General features: G+C 40.9%; 1 protein-coding gene across 4 annotated transcripts in view; it reads right to left on the reverse strand.

Moving 5' to 3' along the window:
* pak7 (p21 protein (Cdc42/Rac)-activated kinase 7) overlaps window positions 1-25,013 on the reverse strand; it is a 72,025-nt gene that overhangs the window by 4,877 nt on the left and 42,135 nt on the right. For 3 of the 4 annotated variants that reach the window (XM_034900862.1, XM_034900860.1, XM_034900861.1), the window contains 5 exons: window positions 9,051-9,890; window positions 3,599-3,808; window positions 2,810-2,951; window positions 2,562-2,716; window positions 1,467-1,600 (listed from right to left, as the gene is read on the reverse strand). In XM_034900862.1, coding sequence (XP_034756753.1) covers window positions 1,467-1,600; window positions 2,562-2,716; window positions 2,810-2,951; window positions 3,599-3,808; window positions 9,051-9,890 — 1,481 coding nt within the window. Of the gene's footprint in view, window positions 1-1,466; window positions 1,601-2,561; window positions 2,717-2,809; window positions 2,952-3,598; window positions 3,809-9,050; window positions 9,891-23,769; window positions 23,993-25,013 lie in introns of those variants that run through there. The other variant, XM_034900863.1, reaches the window with a different exon arrangement.

A 25,013-nucleotide genomic window follows, 5' to 3' on the forward strand; every position in this document is an offset into this window, starting at 1 on the left:
ACACACACACACACACACACACACACACACACACACACACACACACACACACACACACAATCCTTATGAAGAACAGCTCATCAACAAACTCTATAGTAATCTTAAGTATAATTTAAATCTGAAAGCAATTGAAATAGTTCTGGAAGACGCCCAGTCTGCCACTGCTGACTCGCTTTTGTATGTGTGTAAGATTGGTTAGTGTGTGTGTGTGTGTGTGTGTGTGTGAGAGTTTTTTTTTTTCCAACAACCCAGCGAGCTGATGAGGCTTGCACATTGCAAGGTAGGCAGCAGTTGTTTCTACAACAAAAGGCTTAACAGAAATAGAACAAAGCATTCACCTGAACAAATACGGCTGTAATTACTGAGAAAAAACACACTGGAACATTCTCTATATATCATCACCTTGGATATATACAATTCCTGATAATTAAATCAAGTAACTTACTTTACTAACTTTGCCTCTTTCTTTGTGTCTTTGTTCAGACTGATTATAATTGCAAGAATATCAATTAAAATATTAAAATAATACACAAAAAACGTATAATACTTAGAATTCAACAAACTGAAACAGGGAAAAGGGGTGATTAAAAGAGAAAACAAGGGTGCCAAATAATATCCTCTTTACTGAGATTTCCATTAGTACTTTTAAAAACCCTTCTGTTTATTTAAACTCTCTCACGCACACACACACACACACACACAAACGGGCAAACATCTGTGTGGGAGAGAAGCGGTGCTCAGCCTCACCAAAGCGTGTTATTAGCATCCGACACCGCACAACACTAATGCTGACACTTCGCGCAAATGACTGCAATTAAACACGAAGCACAAAGTAAGCTTAAAACAATGAGACAGCAGCTCAGAAACACGACCACAACAGAGAAGCGATTAGGAAAAGTTGGAGAACAATGCTCTTAAAACTATCAAACGCACCACTTTTACAACCCATCTGCTTGTTTCTCGGTTGTCTTGTCAAGTTTCTGATGTGGAGCAAATGAAATGACTTTTGGAGCTTTTTTATTCTGAAATTTCAACTTAAATAAGTGTGTGTGGTTTTGATCTTCCTGTCTACAGTGCATTTCAGGAACAAAGCAAATATGCATATTTTTTGGTACGGATGCTCTTACTCTGGCATCCATCCACTGATTGACATGCGATTTTAGAGTCTTGTCTGCCAGTTATATTTTAGAACTTTAAACGCCATACAATATGTGCCAATGCACCATGTCAACCTCAGATTCAGTATAGTACTAGTCTTTAAGAGTAGGTTGTTTTTACTAGAAAAGATTAAGTAAACTAAATCATTATCCTTATTGAGAAGATATTTTGATTGGTTCTGAGTTGTTTCAGGGTGCTAGGACCCCGGTTTACCTGCTTGCAGGTCTGGTCCTTGTCTTGTATCTCTTTCACTTCTGTACTGTTACTCTGTTTTTGACTATTGTATTTCCATATTCAAGAGAGGTTACCTGGTGTGAGTCACAATGTCAGTGAGTGCCCCGCCCTCAAGAAACTCCATGACAACCCACAGCTCGTCTCCCACCAGGTAGCTGTTGTACATGTCCACTACGTTCTCGTGATGGTAGTCCCTCATGATCACCACCTAAAACACAGACAGACAGGCAGGCAGACAGACAGACAGACAGACAGGCAGAGAGAAGGAAATGACTTTGATGATGTATTTACTCATTTAAAATATGTTTTTGTTGGTATTGGTTTACAATACATGACACAGAGCTATCACAAACCTCGGTATAAGTACTGTATGTGTATATAGAACATAAAACATACTACAACAAAACACTCTATATATTCTGTTAAAACCATTTAAATAAAGTTAGATATGTCATTTTAATTATCTATTAATTGAACTTCCCGTTGTCTAATGTGAACATGTTCTGAAGGCTTAACTATAAAAGGATTACTTTCAGAAATTAATGGGATTACACGAAGCAAATTAGTTTCCAACTAAACACCCACTGCTTCACATCTGTGTTCACTGTACACACATACATACATACATACATACAGTACATGCATTCTCTCTCTCTCTCTCTCTCTCTCTCTCTATTACAAACACACACGCACACACACACAAACACACACACAGAATAGAATCAGTGCAAGGGTTATGGGTTTGATTGCCATGAATATATGCTAAGGAAATAGAGCAAGCTTCTGTTTGCTGGGGGATGGTGGAATTTATTTTTATCTAAAGTATTTGGCACCAAATGAGTCATGTTTAATGATGCTATTTAAAACCGTTTCTTCTCTGCTGCTGCTTGTTTGAGCTATCAGCAATCAGCAAAACGATAGTGGATGGTGGGCATGTCGTGTAAATTCCCCTACAGTAGCAGTAGAGCGTTCAACATCAAGCCTCTAAATACATAAATACTCTACTAATTCTTACATGCAAAACATACAAAACCAGACCTGCAGTAACTGTGTTGTTGTGTAAACTTTAGCACCCAGGGATGATAGTCAGTGGTAAAATGTGCAGCTTTAGGTGTGAGCATGCTTGAGGCGTACTGCAGTTACGCCCTATCTCTGTCAGACTTTCACACCTCATTAAAGAGCAGCTCTCTCCTCTGCTGTTTCCTGAGGTCCATTTTCTTCACAGCCACCTGCTTGCCGCTGTGTTTCTCGCTGGCGATGCACACGATGCCTGTGGAGCCCTCGCCGATTTTGATAAAGCTGTCCAGGTATTCCCGAGGGTCGCCTTTAGGCAAACACAAACAAAGCTCAATTTTAATGCAAAAAAAAACAGAATGTTTATGTAAGGCAGTGTCCCTTTGTATTGTCCATTTCTCACCTGGGTTGACCACAAGTTGAAGTGCAGCTCTGAACTGCTCATGAGAGACTCTAGAGGGTTGAGTGTCGGAGCTGGATCCCCAGGAAGGAGGCGGGTAGGCCCCTGGGGGGATGTAGGGTGATGAAGGCTGCGAGTAGGCTCCCTGTGTTTAAAACAGACACAGACGTACAGAGTGACAGAAAAAAAGAAAGAGGCTATAAAATAGAATTAATTTATTCCTAGAATAAAGAATTATAGTTAGGAAAATGTCCCCTGTTTTGTTAAAGGGACCTTTGAGCTGACAATGGAATTAATCTTGACTGGTCATGGTCTAGTTGGGTTTGTCAAATTCTTACAGCAAACACCCATTCAACTAAACCACAGCGACTTCCAAAGCAACATAATATGCATTATTCTACACTAATCTATAGCACAATCATCAATGCCTTGTGAAAATAATTAATCTCCTAAATGTCATGTTTTTATGCACGTTTCCAGACATTTCAGACATTCATTATTTTTTCCCTATGGTTTATTTGGCTTAAGACACAGAATTATTTTGTCAAATCATAAAGGTAACCAATATTTATGTTTCTGTTAAATAACTTTAAGACACCAAATATGGAGATAGATGGTTTAACCGGGAAGTGACAATCATGTTTTATCAGGAAGAACAGTTTTAAGAAGGAGTAATCCCATTCAAATTACATTAAAACGATTATAAGTGCATGGGCCTTAAAAAGCCTGATAGGAGCGTGTCTCAAATGTTTATCGTCACATGTAGAAGGGAACATAATGAACGTCCTGTACCTGAGGGGTGTACGGCGGGCTGGGCTGGGAGGGGGGATGATGGTAGGGTGAAGGTTTGTAATGGTGAAAGACAGGAGGGTAGGGCAGGTGTGCCGGCGGGTAGCCAGGTGGTTTGATGTGGCTCTGAGGTTGCTTAAGAGGCCCCCGGGGATAGGTGTCACCGCTGGTAACCTGAGGACTGCCGTCCCGTGCAGGACGCTCGTAGTCCCCCTGGAAGAGAGAGCACAAGGTCAAGGTTATTTGATTGGTGTTTGATCCACCAATTTCAGAAGAAGAATAAAGTATACTTTATTAGATATATTATATAATTATATTTTTATTCACCGTAGATGTTTTTTCACTCGGTTTTCACTGCGGACCTATGCTATATCATATAATATATTAGGGAGCCTCACAGGATTTGGTTTGGCAGTGCCGAGGAGGCTGCCATACTTGGTCCATGCAGGGTCTTGAACCGGCGACCCTGCGGTCAGCTTGACTGACTGAGCCACTAAAACCCCCAACAACACTGTCCACTTACACAGGCGCTGAACTTGTGAATACTGTATACTGTATACTGTACCGTATGCATGTAAATGCATGGCCACACACTGTCCGGAGACATTAAAAAACAGCTCTACTTCCAGGGATGTCTGCAGGTACATTAGCCCTTGACAAACCTAACAGAGGACATTTAGTCCACAGGACAGGGACCATATTTTATCATTAGCACCCCACAATGCTCCTCAACTACTCCATTCATCAACCAAGAGTCCAGGGAGCATCCAGATCTGGCACACACCTCTTCCTTAAAGTAAAGTGGCTTAATGTAAGTTCCAGTTTGTGTTGATTCTAGCGGCCGCTTTGGACAAAAGCGGTAGTGTTTTTTACCACACCTGCTGTTGCAAAGGTCTTTTCTTTATAGTGCTTTAATGCCCACTGTAGATTACTGAGTTAGTGTTAGCGCTAACCATATAGTTGTGATGAATGTTTTGCTCGGACTGAAAATCCTTAACTTACAATAAGAGAATGTGTTACAGGTGCATGGTTGCATTTCAAGTGTTTTATACAGTAACTTAGCCTACTTTGGATGTTACGGGAGCTAAACCGGGTATTACTGTCACTGTGTCACAAGCCAAAGCATTAAGAGTTTGTACAACCAATGTCATAATAATTTAGATTAATATAGCACATTTCATGAAACCCACAGACACTTTACATGAGTACAGGGGGACAAGTGAAGAGGCCAGCACAAACAGAGACTGGAAGGAAAATATTAACCGGGCATTATGGAATGGAAGGGGGACCTAATATTCTGAATGAAATAGACATATTACTAACCTGAGGGCCACTTCAGAGTTGGTTTTGAATCATTTTTAATCCCGTAATTGTCTCTGTTACAAGCTCAACCCAGACTGACTCGGGTTTTGCCTGTCGTCTGTCTTTACGTTTTAGTTTTTAGTTCTTTATTTAATTTCCTTTGATTCTGTGATGGCCCAGCCCCAGTATCAGCCGTAACTTCTAAAATAAAAGTAAATTCAATCAGGCCTGTATAAAGAAATCTCCTGCTACCCTTTACCTGGCTGGATACAACATCACAGGCGTTTCCGGTGTTTGCTGTGACCTGTCAGAAAGTGTGACTGTAACGCATCTACCTGCCATGAACAATTTTGTGACTTTGCGGGAAAAAACAAACCCAGGTAAAGAAAATAATAAAAACTACGGAAAAACAGCATTCTTAACATGCTGTTACAGGTCATTTATGATCATGGAGAAGATTCAGAAACAACTTTAAGATCCTAGAAACAGTGGAGTCTCCTTTAAAGCAGGGCTGGAGCATGAAGCATGAAGCACACACACACACACACACACACACACACACACAGCTTAACCACGATAGAACTATTAAAAGCTCAGTTGTATGACTCAGCTAAACTGGTCTGACTCATAATAGGCCTGACCTACACATAAAAAGCGTGTTATATCTATGTACTATGTACATAATGTAGCTAATAAAAAACTAAATAGTGGTAAATGCTGGTGGTATTCAATCCTTATTGACATGTATAATGTAGAGTATTATGGATTGCCAGAGAAAAGTCATTTAAAAAATATAAATTTGGCTTGGTTGAAGTGATGAAATCAATTTGGCATGTTCAGGGGCTAACCACTCACATTAACACTTAACATAACAGCAGAGAAATGAAAGGGCTTCAACATGCATAAAAAGAAAGTATGGTATTTTGTTTAAATGTAACTTCCAACAACAACAAAAGATAATAGTCTAATTGCTAGATATCAATAGTGCAGGGTGGACTATTCAGAATAAACAGACAGAGGTGGATCAAGCTGCCTCCCCCCTGCAGAGGTTAAATTAAATTACCTTTACCACACCTCCCAAAAATATGCTTCAACCAGCATGACTGACAGACTAATTAAAAAAACTCCTCTTTTATTTGTTTCTCTCTCTGTGCCTATCACTCTTTCTCTTTACACCTACACAGAAACACACACACACACACAGGGCAGGAGGAGTAGTCCTGATGTGTTGGGATGGTGTATAATTACATGGTGCGAACTCTTTTAATCAATCACTCTCAGCCAGTTGTGGGGGGGCTGCTGGGACAGTCTCATGCCCCCCTATCTTTGACCGGCACTGCTGGCTGGCTGTCAGCCAGGGGTCTCCTGATCCATGTTGGTTAAACGTGCATTAATCTGAGTTTGGCAGGGTAATCAACAACCTAACTCAACTGTGAAATTGAATTCCGCGGTGGAACATCGTTCGGCCAGTTTTATGCTAAGGCTGCAGAAAGGGAAAGTGCTGCAACATCAATTTGTCACCGAGAGCTGCTGCACTGAGCTCGTGCTCGCCACAAAACAGAGAGAGAGTGAGAGAAAAGAGAGAGGAAGGAAGACAGAGAGCGTGTGTGTGTGTGCATGTGTGTTTGGCTCTGTGTGTCTGTGTGTGGCCAAGTCTCCGTGCTGTCTACTGTTACATCCCCACCGGCTCCCAACAGCAGGCAAAAAGAAGGATTTACTTCAGTGGTGTGAGTGGGCTGAATGAGGGAAAGAGAAGAAAAGGAAGAGAATGAGAGAGGAGATAGAGAGGGGCGGGTTTGTTACAAGGTCCATGAGCCGAGAAGAATAGTAATTCTTAAGCTGCCAGATGACTCCGTGTTTTTTCTTTTTATTCATACCACTGCTGCAGAATCTCCAAACATCACAAGACAAATTAGGGCGCATTGATTCCTCAGCCCACTTTTCACTATGGCCTATATTCTATTTTATTTAGGATTTGACAAAACACTGCATAGAACATCAAATATTAACAATAAACCTTATATAGTCTGATGGAGATTATATCTTTTAGTATTTTAGGATTTTTGGATCATTATACAAGCTGCATCCTGTTAAATCTTTACATTCCCTTCACATACTGTACATTTCCAGGAGAGCAAATGTGCCTCCTCAAGCACGACTCTGAAAGTGGTAATAAGAAACAATATGTAAGAAAAATGACCTTCCCCTGCATCAAGCCAATCCTGCTTCCCTTGCACTCTCTGTGGCTGTTTTTCTATAAGTGGTTATTTACTGAAGCATGCAGGTTAAATGGTTTTTCATCAAGGCACCCTGGGATCTACATCAGCGAACTTAGCTTCCTTTCAGTTACTGGTCTCACTGTGTTTTAAGGAGGGATGGTGGACCCTCTACAATGGGCCTAATAGGGCACTGGATTCTTTAGAGAATGATATTAAGAATATACAAATAAATTATATGGAGAACACCTTATAGAGTGACCAGTGTTTTTGCAACCTAACGCTGCTTGCATTTAACCTATTCTAGCATATTTTACTGTATCTAACACAGTTCTGCACAATATCATTATATAGTATCGAAGAATCCCCATGAGAAAATAATACTGGAACATATGTAATATTATATGTAATGTAACATATGGTTACATTACACAGCCACTTATGCATGGAAGATTAGTTTGCTCTTGTCTGTGGAGTCTTTGCGTGGAAGAATCTCTCGAGTATCTCTCCCACTGCTCCACTGGAGCACATCGCAGGCTGCATCACGCTCTCCCAGTGCCAGCATACTTACACTGCAGGTGTTTCACACACAATGGGAAGCTATAGCTGTGAAACATGACATTAACAGCAAGTCATGTTGCTGGACAATAACAATCAAACTGGAACTTTTATATTTACTGCACATTATTTTCTCATGTCAATAGTATTTTACTGGCTATCTGCTGAGTATGATCTAACCTAATATTTGGCCCTTTTATCATCTTTGAGGTTCTTATCTGCAGAATCTGTTGTTTTCTGGTGACATCTTTGATTAAGAGCACCCATGATACGAGATTGTATTGATGGTTACAATTAATATCCGTGTCTAGATAATTCTCTACATACAGAACACAACTTCTATGCAGATGACACACAGCTGTGTAACTGTTACCAATCTAACACAGTTAACTTGACCTGAAGTTTGCCTACTAGATATTTAATTGCCATCATAACAGCAACATTGTTTTGTTCTTTTGACGCACCAAGCTAGTATCATCATTATTGTTGTTGTTGTAATCAAAGTATATATTTTTGTGTTGCAATGTTTGCCTTTATAAAAAACAGTTCTGCACAAATTTTATCAACAAAGTTTTGTTAGTCCAATTTAAGCCTCTCTTTGTTTGTAACAGTATTTAACGTATATTTTATATTTTAGAAAAATATTTTATATTTTGTATGATGTTCTTCTTTTTCTTTGAGGTTTTTGAAATTTTAGGTTTTATATAATTTGATCATAATAAAAACACAATTACTATCTAAATCAGTTTCAGTCTACTTTGACTTCCTCTAATTTTAGTATTCTCATTTTCTTTCCCACTCTCTTACAGCAATGCCATTGCATTTTACTTCTTTCTTTGTTCTCTACATTCCTTTGTGCCTCTCTTTGTCTAGTCTAGTTCTCTTTGTGTAATTCAGAGCTTTCTGGTCGATGGTCAGTGGGAGCATTAATTGATCTGTGTGCAGAGACAGTGGCTTCTGAAGAGGGGCAATTCTGTATGTTGCAGCCCCTGCCTCCTTCAGGGAAAAGAAGAGTAACAGCTGACAATATTTGACAGGAAGGGCCAGAAAAATGTATACCGTAGAGCGAGAATGAGAAATAGAAAAATATGGAGAGAGAGAGAGAAAGAAAGAGGACTGAATATTTGAAAGAGATTGCAGATAGATGGGAGGTTGGACTAAATGTGTGGATTCATCTGTGTAATTTTTTCTGAAATGTTTCTACAGGCTTGTCAGGAGTGCTGGACAGCCACTGTAGCCATTTGGTAGCTTATACAATTTACCCTTCAGTTTAGACTAAACACTGTCAAAGTCACTTTTACAATTATCTTCATAGATTAACACTTTTTTATAAGAAATTACTAGAATGCAATGCGTTTTTGTGTTTTGGTTTAAATTACCTTGGTTAAGGTCTGTGAGTTAGTGAGGCTCTCCGAGAGGCGAGGGTAAGTGTAGGAGCTGTACGGGTGGGCCTGTGGAGGGTTCTTAAAAGCCCTGCTGGCTGCATAAGGGACATTTGGCTCCTGCAGTCCAGAGCCTGACCGAGATCGCTGTCTTATAGCCGGCGTGGGGCTGGTCTGCGTCACATAGGAACTCTTGGGTCGCTTTTCGTATTCGTCCCGAAGGCCGCCGTAGCTCCACTCACTATCTGGGTAGTTAATCTGCTCACTGTGTAGCGAGGCACGAGATGGAGTGCCTACTGAAGTGTCCCGGTAGTCCTGGCTGGACGAGCCACCCACAGACGCCCGATAGTAGCCGCTGGAGCCCACACCACTGCCCACCGTGGAGGCCACCTCGTCGGCTGAGCGTCCTTTGCTCTCCAAGTAAGTGTGGTAGTCCGGGGGAAGCTTGCCATAGTCTGATTTTTGGGGCATGGCGTCCGGGTAGAAGGGACTGCGTATTGGGTACGAGTGACCATTCTGCTTGGTGAATCGATAGTGCCTCCCAACTGCCCAGTCCCCATCTATAGACAAGCTTGGCTTGCTGGTATCAAGAGAGAAGTCCCTACTGGAGGCGTCAAGGTCACAGGAGTAGCGGGAATAGTAATGATTGAATCCATTCTCCTCCGGGGCGTTGGGATGACCACTGCCGGAGGGTCTGGAGCTGGTTCCAGCTTGGTGGGGTCCTGGTGGGCTCTCTTTACGCAGGGAGTTGGAGCGCGTTACTGAGATGTTGTCAAAATCCTCCAACAGGCCGTTGATGGAAGCATCTTTGGGTGGCCGGTTCCCTCGAACAATGGTCTACAAGAAGAACAAACACATTTACACTTTACATACCAGAGAGTCTGCTGCCTGAGAGTTTAATGAAGGTAGCCCTGATACATTGGGTTGCAGTACATTTCCATTTCAGTTAATCATTCCTGGCTGAAAGCTGAATGGGATGAATTGAAATTCCTGTTTAATCAACTTCAACTAAAAACATGTCAATTTTCAGGCTGGAATTTCAATTCATGTGTATCAGGGCTTTGTGACAAGTATGAATTTAATCATCACTTGCAATAAATGAACGCCGGTATTGTCATCTACAAGAAGTGCAGGCATCAGTCTTCACAACCACTAGTTGTTGCGAGTTGAGATGCAGCTTGAAAATGCATGGGGATAAATGGCGGGATACCTCAGATGCTAAAAGGAAACCAGTGGAAGATTGCATGAGCTAATTCCTGCTCCATTTCTCTCACAACAGATTAGCTTAATTTTCAGTGGGCTGATCAGGATACATTAATAGTCGTGACGTTTGGTTTAGCACTTGTAAGTTGCATGAGCACACCAGCATGCGCTCGCACACACAAACGACGTGAGAGGAGAGAGAGGGAGAGAGAGACTTAACACACACATGCTCACATCTGCTTCAAAGCATAGGCAGCTTAAACATCAGGGGTGCTGCTTATTATCCCCTCCTACCTTGTGTTAAGCCCTTTACACGGATGTGTCGTGAGTCACGGGGAACTGGTGCTACAGCAGGACTCGCTGAAATACACAATGTGCGCATGCATGATGTGCGCGCGACACGTATTGCTGTTTTTGTGGTGTGGACTGTGAGGATTCACCATAGAGGGAAAATCACGAGAGACAACGTTTTTATCTACCTGTCTCTCTACTACTTGGACATCACTGGAACAGCTACATTTGAACAATAGAAGCATGTTGCGTGGCTGCTGAGCGCTGAGAGGCGGCAGAGTTGTTGGAGTTATTGTTTGAATAATTCTTACATCATTTCTTTGAGAGCTTTTTGGTTTGAATAAACTAAACTGAAAAACTTTATTTTTGTATATGTAACTGTGTTTTGGGGATGCTGTCCTTAGATTATAGCCTCTAACTAGCCTCAGTCACAGTTGTTTAACTAATCCGTGTGCTTTTACATCACTACTTTCCGTGTACATCAGGAAAGTGCCCCTCATGCTTGAGGTGTATGTGCACCCTGATGTTTTTTTGTGGTCTCAGTCAGTTGTCAGCTCATTATCCACACACATTTTCCACCCACCTGTCAATTAAAAACGTATGTGGCTTTCACAAGCCTGCGCAAATTCCTTGAAATTCAAAAAATTATATTCCCTAGAATATCATAAAATGATGGGGTTTGTTAAAGCTGTAGCATTCATGGAGTACAATGAAGCTGAACTGACTAACTGGAACTCAGCATGGCTGTTCCACAGTGACAGCTGTTTATTTCCCACTGGGGCAGCCATTTCTAGAAATGTACCGCACACACTCATCACCATGTGAGGCACTATGGATCCATTGCAATAGGGTATGTGATGTTATGATGAACTAATCTAACCATATTGTACTTTTCTATTTTTACTTTAGAAATAAAATCCTCATTTTAATTTTGAGAAAGCTGGCAGTAGTAAACCCATTGTATTATTCCCATGTATACTTGGTGGTCTTTTCTACCTCCGAAGGTGTTTGGTGACCCTTACTCTTAGACCCGGTCAATGTAACATCAGCAAGTTCTTTGACATTCTTTGACAGCGCTCATGCCTTGCTGTCTGTCACATAACTGTCATACTTGTCTCCGCTGTAGTTTGTCCATGTCACATGTACTTGTGTCAGAAAAGCTGGGATAATCATCAACTCTCAAAAATTGTGCTGACATCTTAGCTACCTGCTACAGTGACTGCAAATACTCAGCCTTCCTCTCATCTCATGTATCTATGTGGCTCAAAGTATTATTGCCTATTATTAAGAACACTTTCTTGTTCTTTTTCCCCATAGAATAAGGTCTGAATTTTGACCCCCAAAATACCTTTCTGATAGAGGTGTTGACTCATCAGTGAAATCAAATCTCCCCTACCGCCTGATGGTTCCATATTGTTTCACAATTTCAGCCATGCCCGCTGCTGCCATAAACATTTGTACATCCCCCTGGAGGATAAATATTAAAGATCCCATGACATGGTTCTCTTTGGACACTTTTATATAGACCTTAGTTCTCCCCTAATATTGTATCTGAAGTGTCTTTTATATAGACCTTAGTGGTCCCCCAATACTGTATCTTAAGTCTCTTTTATGTAGACGTTAGTGGTCCCCTAATACTGTATCTGAAGTCTCTTTTATATAGGCCTTAGTGGTCCCCTAATACTATATCTGAAGTCTCTTTTATATAGACCTTAGTGGTCCACTAATACTGTATCTGAAGTCTCTTTTATATAGACCTTAGTGGTCCACTAATACTGTATCTGAAGTCTCTTTTATATAGACCTTAGTGGTCCACTAATACTGTATCTGAAGTCTCTTTTATATAGACCTGAGTGGTCCACTAATACTGTATCTGAAGTCTCTTTTATATAGGCCTTAGTGGTCCCCTAATACTGTATCTGAAGTCTCTTTTATATTAACCTTAGTGGTCCCCTAATACTGTATCTGAAGTCTCTTTATATAGACCTTAGTGGTCCCTAATACTGTATCTGAAGTCTCTTTCCCAAAGCCTTGAGGCAGAATTCCAGCCACTAGAGCAGTCCCACAATGAGCTTTCTTAAGGATGTGCCATTTCTGAGTCTCTAGTTTTTCTTTTTTCTTTTTGTTGGGGGGGGCGCAAGGTGGAGGCTGGGGGCGTGTGGCCTCGACCAGCTGCGACTTTGCTTGTTTGAAAGCCTTGATGTCCCTCTCTCAAGAGGGGGCCAAATTCTTTGGGCGGGCAAAACAGAGAAATGGGAGGTAACCTTGCCCCTTATGATCTCACAAAGAGAAAGATTCTAGATTGGCCCACCTGAGCTTTCATTTTCTCAAAGGCAGAGCAGGATACCCAGGGCTCGGTTTACACCTATCACCATTTCTAGCCACTGGGGGAACTCACGTTAATGTTAAAAAATCTAATAAAGTGAAATTATAATGCCATGGGACCTTAAATGACTTTGGTAATTTCCTGATTTTCCATATCGCACCATCTTCAATTTGCCCTATACTCTGAATAATGACCGAATACGTATCTGCTAAAATAATAATAATTAATAATAATAACATTGATAATAATAACAAACAGCCTAATTTAGCTACTTTTGTTTTGATATGTATTTCTAGTAGTTTATATATATATATATATATATATATATATATATATACAAGTACTATAGTTTTTTACCAATTTACACTAATACAAACAACTGTATTAGTGTTAATAGTGTTAACTTTATTTTTATGTAACTGCCTTTAATGACATTCTGCCAACAGCTTGCCCATAATTACGTTTTAAACAATATGGCTACTAGCTGAGTGCAGTTGTTTCAGACTAAAATAAAGTCACTGCACAAGCCTTTATTATTAATAAGGCTGTTTCATATGCACACAATCTCACCCTTCTATTTTATTCCTTGGTAAACCTCCCCCTCCCTCTCTAACACTCCAGTTGCTCTCCTCCGTTTGAGAGCTATAGGCTGTTTGGTGCCGTGACCTGGAACCCAAGGTGAAACGGCCTATAAAAGCAGCGAGTAAAGTCTAGCTGAGAGGCGGAGGCTGCAAGACGAATGGTCCTTTGAACAGGTTGGTCAGTGGAAATCTGTCGTGCCTTGGACAGATGTTGCAGAGCATAAGGCAGGCCTGGGCTGACATTAAAAAATCATACTCTCGTGAAAAAACTCACACAGGTCTGCTTTTCATGTTGTTAAGCTACATTTTCCTCCAAAATAATGTTCATGTCACATTAATGTTGTTAACCGATGCAAATACAACTGTTAAAAATACACACTACTGCTGGAACTTTAATCCGTACACGTCCTCTGACCCGTGCTGTGAATTTGTGAATGGCGCGCTTTGTGTGAAACCTAAAATGAGGCCAAGTCACATCATGTTACGCTACGTGGATGTCGGTGATTCCAAGCTGATTCAATTGGCATACAACAGTAGGGAGTGTCATTTATCTAATAAAACATCGTCATTGCCAGTTGGTTCATAATCAATAAGACTGTGTCAATGAGCGTGACAGGTACAGGGGCTAGAGAGAGCCGGAGAAAACAAGGCGGCGAATGAAACCGAGGAGATGATGAGAGTGCAGAAGGGAGCGGGAAACAAGGTTAATTGTGTGCCAAATCACTGTCAAATGGTCAGCATCAAGCCTGAAAATCTTTCCATTAATTTAGAATTAGGGGACTGATACTGGCTTCTGTACCCCCCCCTTCCTCCTCTCCCTTCTTCCTCCTGTCCTTACAGCTCTGCGAGCTCTGTACACGGGTCATGTTCAGTGGCGGCTGTGACAGCAGCCATATTTCACCGGCGAGCAGCGTTGGCCTGTCTTTTAGTGATAAGCTGTAATAGATCTACTCTGTCCACTTACTACGGCCTGTTCAAGGTAAGCACAGGAGAGGAGAGGAGAGGAGAGGAGAGGAGAGGAGAGGCGAGGAGAGGAAAATGGGAAGATAATAGATGGAAGAAGAGCAGAGGAAATAGAAAGTATGTGTGGGAGGAGTGACAAAAACATCTAGTCAGTGTGATGTAAAGCTAGCAACAGAAAAGCAGAAGAGGACACTCTGAAAGCAGCATTGAAGGAAGAGAAAGAGGAAACATATACAGAAAAGGATGGAGAAGGGGTGACGAGGGAAGGGGGGTAGGAAGTGTCGTAGAAAGGGAGCCATGAAAAATGAGGCTCTTTGGGAGATAAGGGGGGATTAACCTTGCTGGTAATGAAGGGAGGGTGTGATGGGAGGATGGAGGGAGGACGGGTGGAGAGATAATTAATGAGCTTGCCCTTCCTGTGACTCCTAGCTAGAACCCTGGTATGGAAGCTACGCTTCACTGGCCAGCAGGGTCCCGGGACAGCTGAGGGGCTGGAGGAGGAGGAGGAGGAGGAGCGGCTCTGCTTCTCTCCACTGCTGTTTCATGTGATGTTGGACCTCAACTGTTTTTTGGTCAAGGATCTGCCAAAAATATAACACTTCACACTTTTAACTGTTTTAACTGAACCCTTCCTTATGGAAGCATTCACCCTGGCTCCTTTCTCACCTCCACACACCAGCTGACCAATCACGGCGTTAGGGGGGTGTAAACGTTGGATTGTCAGTTTCCGAAAGTCACTGAACTGGTGGAGAACAGGCACTCCAAATTGGACTGAATTGGTTGGTTGAAACGTAAACTGTTTAAATGCAGCGATGTTGGGTATGTGAATATTCTCCGCTACTTCTTCGACACACACACACACACACACACACACAAACACACACACACAATACAATACAATGCCTACTCAACACCCACACTCTTAAAAGTGCAATATGTAATACTGACAGCTAATGTTTAAAATAGTTACTGCAGTGCGAGTTTTCTCAGGTCGGGTAGAATCTATCTCCGTGATCCCGTCCGTTGGTTTGCTTCCTTCATGGCTGTAACAACGTTCCAGCTGTAGCGCGCTGGCTTTGTGTTTTTACAGGTAGATCTGGCAACCCGGCCTGGCTGTCCAACTGGCCAGTTGATAACAACACACAGGCCAAAACACAAACAGACAATCCGTCACGGAAATTACAAAAGGAGAACATACTGGCATTAGCATTGTTTTCAGAAAAGATAGTATTTCAACTTGGCATGTTTCCTAATATCTGATGACGCATTGGGGTCATTTTTAGATTTATTACAGTAAATATATTACATATTGGACCTTTAGCTCTCAGTCCTGATTATTTTAAAAAAAAGAAATACAAACATGCACGACAACAAAGGCAGATGTGTGACTCCTCCCAGTCGTGAGTCTTTAGTTACACATGAAAGCTCATCACCTACAGAACCACATACCCACTATCTCTATCTCTCTTACTTACACACACACACACACACACACACACACACACACAGCAGTACAACGCCTACCCAACACACCCCCTCTCTACTCTCAGTCCTGCCAGAACACGACCACATAGAAATTATGTTTTTAGACTGTTTGCTGACATGCTCTAATGTCTTACACCACAAATATTATCTTTCTCCATCCCCATCACACCATCCCCCCTCTCTCTTCCCTCTTTTTGAGGGGGCAAATCCCAGGCACCATCTCTACTCGGTTAATCTCTCTGTCACGACTCACGCTGCAGAGAACAAGCTTGCGTGGGTACTGATGCACACAAACAAACACACTTAGCACACTTCTACTACTACTACTACTACTACTACTACTTATACTACTGCCACTGCTGCTGCTAAAGTGCAGTATCATTCTGTATCAGTGGCCAATTTGTAAACAGAAGCTCATTCATTACCATCTGAGAAAGATGATATCAGAGAGCCCTTGAGACAGCGGACAAAAAGACTACTCATGACCCTCCTTTGAGAGTCTCGCTGAGGACCAAACATGCAGCGCTTATTAATAAATGATCAAATAAAGCATCTGCAGCTGCTGCATATACAAAGACGGAAGCCACTGTTTGTGTGAAATGAAACATCAATCATTCGCAGGGTGATAAAAACAGCTCAGTGTATCGTCTCCGGTCTTTATCAGCCTCCACTTTGATGTAGGTGATACTGTATAAGACAAGGAATCATATCTTTAACAACAGTGCATGAACATACAGCAAACATAATCCCACACAATTCAGGTAGCAGCACGGTTAAGGTTCTTATCCTCTATCTCTCCCTAGTGGATAGAAGTGGTACAAACAACTAGTCCAAAATACTAAAAAGAGGAAGATGCTTACTGTAGTTAGCACGTTGTTTTCAAAATAAACAGTATATAATTTTTAAATTAAGTAATTTATCAAATTATTTTATGTATTGATATTGTATGTCTATCGACAGCCAAATGGAAATCAAGAATTTTCTTCACAAACACACACAGTAATATCTCAGTGCAGGCTCTAGCCACATATCAAAAAACAATTATGCTGGTGTTATTTTATATTTTTCCTATTGTCAACAAATCACAAAAAAATACCGTGGAAAAACAGGTGTGTCAGATGTTTGGTTATGACTTTTTTGATAAATGTTGGAGGGTGACCTTACAGATGTTTTTATGTTGTTTGTTATTCAGGTGATTGTTGGAGCATGTGATTCAAGGCCAATTCCATGTGAATGGACAATAAAGTTTAATCTTAACCCATCTAAAAAAACAACAACAATGTGTTATTACATCTCTCAATGTTTTTTGACTTCACACATAAACTGTACTGCACAATATGTACAATATGTATTCTTTTTAACAATAATGTGTTTGATGTTTCATGTAATGCACTTTGATTTGCATTGCTGCTGAAAAGAGCTATACAAATAAAATCGCCTTGCCTTCTCCAAGCCCACTAGTTCACACTAAATCTTTAAATATAGCTCAGAAATAAACAGTTTCAGTTTTTTAAAGGCTCATTATTTTCTTAAAACAGCTGTGCAATGTAGTTTTTAGCAATCGTTAATCAAACATGAGTAAATGCTTTGGGGACTATTTTCTCCTGCGGATTAATCTGCGTTAGTATTTATGGCAGGAAACTAGAGTGCCCATGTTTATGATAATGAATAAACATGTTGGCCAGTGCAAAGGTGTTGCTCGTTAATCTGTTTGAACACTTTTTGGAAAAAAAATAACTGTATGGTACAGAGGAATAAGCTGATAAACGTATTAGTTGATGCCAATTAGATATATCAGGCTTTGGCACATAAATAATACTTATTAGTATAAATGTATTGTTTGGTCTTAACATGGAATATTGAATATTACCAGCCTTGTCCTTTATACAATATGTTGTAGTGTTCTCATAAAGTCAATTAAAACTTAAAAAATGTTTGATCATCATAACAGTAGACATGCCTTTTTAAAATGATCATCATGAAGCCAGGCATAAAGGTAATTGTACCTAGTCATAAATAATAACAAAACGTTATAGTGTAGGGCCAGTTGCAATGTTTTGTGTGTAGTCAAGAGGGAGAAGCAGGACGTGGCTTGTGCTCTGCTGCTCTCTGCTGGTCTGATTCCATATTTCACATCTGAACCGGCACCTTGATTGGGAATAATCATGAATTAAAGTGATGTAGATGTTAATTTCACTGATTAAGGGCCAACGTACAGTGAGGACCTGGCAGTAAGAGTCCCCGAGGCACATATCTAGGATATCAGTTATTAATTAGAACGACTCATCCTGACCCCAGAACCCAGTCGTATTTGACCTCAGATCACTACGCTGATGCTGATGAGCTGACAGGTTGACCCACCTGTATTACTTAGCGGAGGATGTCACAGAACAGTTTCACTGATTTCCTGACATGTTATGAGTGGAACTTCAGATGAGGTCCAGGCAAACATGAATAGGATAATTTAGGGAGCGTATTATGGAGTGTTTCCCTGATTAATAGGCTCTGAGCTGACCTGTTTCCTCAGGCCATCCCGCTGCCTGTTACTTACAGTAGTTAATAACGATCATCTCAACATCCTGAGTAAAGGCTGTACACTGACGGGTTCATTGAATAGGTGGACACCATCATACCATACATAATAATGAAAGCTGACTTGAAAATGATTTTTCCTGTGTGCATAAAGGAATAGAAGCCTTTGCTTTTACCCCAACATTAAAATTATGAATATGAAAGGATTATTGACACTGATTTGCTTCAAGTTCCACAGTTGAACTCTGAGTTTGGTAAATCTTAGTTGAGTGTCTAGCATCAAAAGCATGCAACCACCTTCCATGTTTAACCCTCCTGCTTTGCTCGGGTCAAATTTGGCCCCTTTAAAAATGTCTGTATCTGAAATATGGGTTTCTTTTTAATCAAATTACCACAAAAAATGGATTGGATTCCTTACGACGCTCTTTGCAAATCTAATTGATCACCTTCATTCCGGACTAAACTCATCTGTACGTTCCTCTGATCTTAACCATTAGTCAAAATAATTCATAATTGTTGCTTTTTCACTCAAATATTATGTTTAATTTTAAATAAATGAGGGTTAATGACCACAAATTCCAAAAAGTAGTGTACAACTAGTGGTGTTAGTGAAAACAAAATAAAAGCTTGAAAAAGGGACGAAAATGTCAAATCTTTGTCCCTTTTTGACCCGGGAGGACAACACATGGGTTACTTAACATGGACACTCTCACTAACCCTGAACAGTTATTTCAGATCATTTTAGTATTATTTCTTTCTTTTGTGTTTCATGTGTTTGTTTCTTTTATCTCAGCATCATTGAAAATGAGGGAGACCTCAAGGATTTCCGTGATTTTAATTAAAAGTTAATTAATTAATTAAATAAAAATTAAATGATGCAATGATTCTCTACCTGGGGGACGACAACAGCATGGTTGGTGTGTAGGAAATATCTAAGAAACAGCCCGAGGAATGGTCCCAAACTTCAACCTGTAGGTAAAGTAATTTAGAAGATTTACATAAAGAAGCTAAATTAACTTATAGTAAAGTCTAGGTTTGCTGAATGAAGTGTATTCCAAGTCTTATAAAAGAAGGACTGTACTTTTATCTACCCAAAATGCATCCAGGAGAGCCAATAGCAGGCCTTCATGCAGTAACTGACATGTCAGGGCTACCAATCATCACAGCTTTATGCACACCTTGTTGTAGCTAAAACTACCTATCATTCACCGTATCCAACTTTATCTGTGCTTTGGTATATTGTAAGATGCCAAAAGGACCGCTTTTATAGGATACTTCAATATCAAAATATGCTGTTTGAGTACACTGTTCACATAAATCTTAAATGAGTTAAAGAAGGCTGCATGAACCATTTTAATAAATCCGTGGAGGTCTTATCAAATTATTTTTATGTTATTCAAATACATTTTTAATTGCTTCTGTTTTGCAAAAAAGGGAACACACAGTTTGACCCTGATGTTGTCCTTGCGTTAAATTTGACCCGTTTTCAGTTATTTTATGACCAAAAATGGGCCTTCAAAATAAGTGCTGAAAATGTCAAAATTAGAAAAATCAAATAACTGGAAAAAAACATTAAAAAAGCACCCACAACATTGAAAAAGTGACAAATATGTCGGAAAAAGCAATAATAGTGGTGAAAAAACTTTTTTCATTAATAATTGCTGAATCCATCCTTTCATGACCTTTGCTAGTCACACACCAAAATGAGTGTGAGCTGCTTTAGTCGTACTGGCCCAGGTCACAAGATGTACGTACAGGGTTGTAAGATAATTATCAAGTTAGGGTCCGGAAAATTTCTTCTGAAATCCTGTTTAGTTTGACCACTTTAGGCCTCTAAAATTTATTCAAATGAAACAGTCTATGATTTATGTAACTATCTCAGTAGCATATTTTTCCAAGGGAGGGATTCCCTTTTTGGTCACATGAGAATTTGTGTACACTTTTGCCCACACAGAAGCCTAGAGTGAGCCTGTGGTGGTGTTCAATGGGATTAATGTATCAGTGTGTAAAGCATCGGTTAAAGTATCATGTGTACGTGTGTTTATGCATAACATGCTGCTGAAGGCGTACTGTGGAGCAGTGAGTGTTTTCCGACTCTGATGAGACACCTTTGACCTCGGCTGGGTAGAGCCTAAGCTACAAGCTCCAGGGATCCATGAGTAACACAGGGTGCAACGCATGGATTGAGGGACGATTTCCAGCTAAATGGATTAGTGGTGAAAGCATAATAAAATACAACATACAGTCTGTCCAAATCCCAGACCTTGGGCATAGTAGAGCAATGAAGCCTGGACACCCTTCTTTTTTTCTAGACACTGGCAGATTTAGCCTGATTCAGAATATAGCCAGCAGGAATTGTTAGAAAATGTATTGATAAACGATATAATAATCAAACTGCAGTACAGTGTCTTTGCCAGTGCGATCAATGATGTGATCTGAATCGGCTTCCTTCACAAGGAGTTTCCAAGTGAATCTGTCACTGTCAAGGAAACTTTCTGATCTAACGCTGGAGAGAGGAGATGAGATGGCGAGCAGAAGAAGAAGAAGAAGAAGAAGAGGAGGAGGGGATCAATTAGATGTCCCTCAGTTATCTTCCTGTCAACTCTGAGACAGATAAACAGACAGCCGCCTGCTTCTGATTAATTACACACCAGAGCCCCGTCAGCAGGCCTCTCCATCACATCTCCACCCCTCCCATCCTCATTCATTGCTCACTTTCTACTCCTTTTCCACTCATTAGACTGTTCCCCTGTTCTCCACTTTCAGACACACACAACCACACACACACACACTCTCATGTTATATGTTACAGTTGCAATTTTCAAGGTCATTATCAATGAGATAGATTGAAGGCATTTTAAATTATGAGTGTGAAGTTACTACTGTACATCATCATTATGTATTGTCCTGAGTAGCAATAGCTAGCATGCCAACATGCTAACCTAAGGTGGAGGACATGGTAAACGTTGTGCCTCCCACACATCAGCATGGCAGCATTGTCATTTTGAGCACGGTAGCAAGCTGGCGTTAGCATTCAGCTAGAAGCACCACAGTGGCCTGGTAAAGCCTCACAGAGCTGCTAGCATGGCTGCAGACGCTGAGTCTGTCACTGGCCAAGATCACAGCTTGATATTAAATGTAAGAAATCAATAATCACATCAACATCAATAATTAGATGTGAAGACTTAGCTAATATTTCTATACAATATGCTTTGTCTTCTAGCATTTTACAGTGTACAGAAAACAATTTAGCATCCAATCCTTAGCTGTTATCTTTTGTATTACATTGTTCTCTTTGTAAGGGCACACATTTCTGAGTGTATGAAAATGATTTTGTTTTCAGCTCTAGTACAGCCCATCAAAATAGAATGTTTAATAGCACAGATGAGGATATAAAATCACTAAAACAATTATGTTAACTCTAATCTGGCACCTGAAATGCTGATGGATGAATCAAAAGTGATTTTCAGTCAATATTCTTCCACAGTTACTAAGGAAGGGAATGATTTTTTTTTTTTTAACACTAAGTTGTAGTTTTCTATCTGGCCACACGAGGATACTGCAGTTCCAGCCATTATTAAATCCCCTCACACCAAGTGTAAAGTTCTGTTGATGAGAAACAAAGAATGCAGATAATCTTTAAGAGCCAATGTTGTTTAATTTTGAGAGACACTACCTCTTCAATATTGATGGTACTGGTTTTCAAATGCGGTGGTTTACTTTAATAGGATGCAAATATCCACATACATATATGTGTATTCTTAACTCCATTGGACACGCAGTATTAATGTGTTCAAGAAGATCAGGATTTTGAAGTCACCCTGCAGTTCCTCATCAAGACATTGGAAAGCACTTCCAATCCATTACAAACTTACAGCTTTTAAAGTATGACACGCCAGTCATCTCAAATCAGATTTTTCCTGCAACAATCCCTCCTTATTTAAAATTCACAGCCTAAATGTCCTTCCAAAAAACCCACATTCAGACACTGAAGGATGGTTGTTAGCCAGGACGTTTTCAGCTGCCCTGGCAAAGTAAAGCGCACGTCGCTGAAAGCCAAAATTCCCCCGCTGACTGAGGCCCCGAAGCCTTCGTGAGAGGTGTTTCGCGGCGTGTGACTGTGAATGGCAGCCGCGGGAGAAGACAAAGTGAGAAAGCAAGGGAGGAGGAGCAGAGTGGAGGAAGGAATGAGAAAGGTCTAAATCAATGCCATCCATTTCAGCTCAGTGCCAAGAAAGACAGATGCTCTCTCTATCTGTTTGTGTGTGTATGAGGGTGCATGCCTGCGCAGACACGCATCAATCTGAAGTTCTTTTCCTTCAAATCCATTTCTGCTTTGACCAATTTAATCCTCAATCAATGTAAGATGGAGTGTATTACAGACTGAGTCAAGTTCAAATCAAACTTGAAATTAACACACATTGATCACAGCGTCTAACTTTCTTCTCTGTCCGTTAAGAAGTTAAATGAACGCCCCAGTCATTATGCAAGATAGAGCAGCATATGCAGTTTGGCAGATTTGGAGCAAAAACATACTGTATGTATGTGTCTGTCTGTATCCATGCGGTGATGAAAGAGGCACTGAACTGTTTCATTTTGTGTTTTCCCAAAACGTCCATCAATAAAACAAAAACTTGACAGGGTTTTGGGTTAAAACTTGCAACAAGGAGACAAAGATTCTGGACCTACTCCACATCCAAGCACTTGTCTAGACCTCATTCATTCTCAGTCTGGACACTCCACTGCCATGGAGCTCACCCAATATTATTAATACACGCTGCAACAAAATTCTTTCTCAAATTAGCAACTCCCTAATTGCACATGTAAGAACCCTTACAGCCTGCTTCCTTCTTTTAAATAGAGACCCAGGTTTGCATTTCTGCCCCTGTTAAAGCAGAAACCCTGCCTCTTTACGCTCCCATATATACACATACAGCAATCCCAGCAAAGCTACAAAAATAACTCATGCCATGCAGTGCATCGAGCACTAACCTGCCCTCTCTCACGAAACATGAGAAAACCACCTGCACTCTGCACAGCTATAATTCACGGTGTGTCACACTTCCGCGTTAAGAATGCCACAAAAATAGACACAAAGTCAGATATGTGACCCTTTAAACACTAGATCTCTCTAAAGCCAGCACAAAATGACAGCATACATGCTGAATGGAACAGCTACTATCTTACCTGCACCCTCACTGTTTGGTGTGATATGTTTACACTTAGTGCTGGGAATTGCTGCCATTGAGAGCTGGGACCTGTTGCACAGACTAATCTGCCTAGCCAGCGTACCAGCATGCAATCTTGGCTCACCAGAAACAGTGGAGCACCCCACCTGTGACTGTTTATGAATCGTCTGGGAATGGGGTTCAACAAACACCGCCTCCTCAGTCTTCACCGCTCCCACCAGCAGCCTCGACTCTGGCCTCTGCGTCCCTGTCTCTCTCCTGCTCCCTCCGACACTGATGTCCACCGCTCCTCGCCCCCCAGCCATAACAAGCAACTCAGCCCGGCAGCAGCTGCATCCAGCCACGGGTCAACTGGAAGTGTGGCCCCCTAGACCCCCTAGTTTCCTCGACTGTCACCTGCCAAAAAATTGGAGGGGGTTGTGCTCTGCACACTGACCCACTGACATTTACAGTTGCGCTGTACCAGTTATCACCCTGCATGCCATGCCCATTGTCACGTGCCTTGTTCTCACACTATGCCAGTCCATTCCTTTGTCTCGCTGGGACAGCCTTGTCTAACCTGGACTAAATACATTTGAAGATTCAAGTCACCGAAATATGACTTCTGTGGATGAATTACAGTAAAGAAGACTCTGCTTATCTTATTTGACAGCAAAACTGTTTTACCAAACCCATAACACTAAAAAGTATACATCTACAATACTGTACTGTTCTCAGAAACAGTACAACAAACATAACCAAAATGAAGAAATCAACCGTAAAAAAAAAATCTACTGGCAGTGTACCTCACAATTCTGGGCACATTTAGTTGCATTATTTCTTCTTCCAATGTGATGTAACGATGAGATATTTCCAGTGCAGCTATAATGGCTTTGACAGCACAGAGGTGTTCAGCTACCCAAAATACCAGCGAGCGCTCTCCTCCTACACTACCTACAGTACATGTAACCCACAGCTGAATGCAGCAAGTTTAGGCATGTACTCTGGAGGCTGTCAGCAGCCATTTTGGTAAAAGCAAAAAAAATCACAGGAGAAGAGAGAGACAAGGCAGACTGGAGGGAAGAAGTACATCTTTGCTGCATAATGACTCCGGGAATGCATTGCTCATCACAGATTTATATATCTAAATGTGTCTCTCCAAGGGTGGATTTTACTTCTAAATCTTTATAAAAGAAAATATAATTATGCATGTATCTGATTCATATGCAGTAACCAACTGAAGTACATGTGTAAATGTTGTGATGTTCACACCCTGCACGCCATACTCTCACTCGCCACATGGCTCCCTACTTGCGGTCCCTGCAGCCGATGTATCCATAAGTACCAGCATCATCAGGACATCTGCCTGACCTTCACAAAGAATCAGAAATATGCATTCTGTCTATAAAAT

This window comes from Etheostoma cragini, chromosome 18 (assembly GCF_013103735.1).
Source record: "Etheostoma cragini isolate CJK2018 chromosome 18, CSU_Ecrag_1.0, whole genome shotgun sequence".
NCBI lineage: Eukaryota > Metazoa > Chordata > Actinopteri > Perciformes > Percidae > Etheostoma > Etheostoma cragini.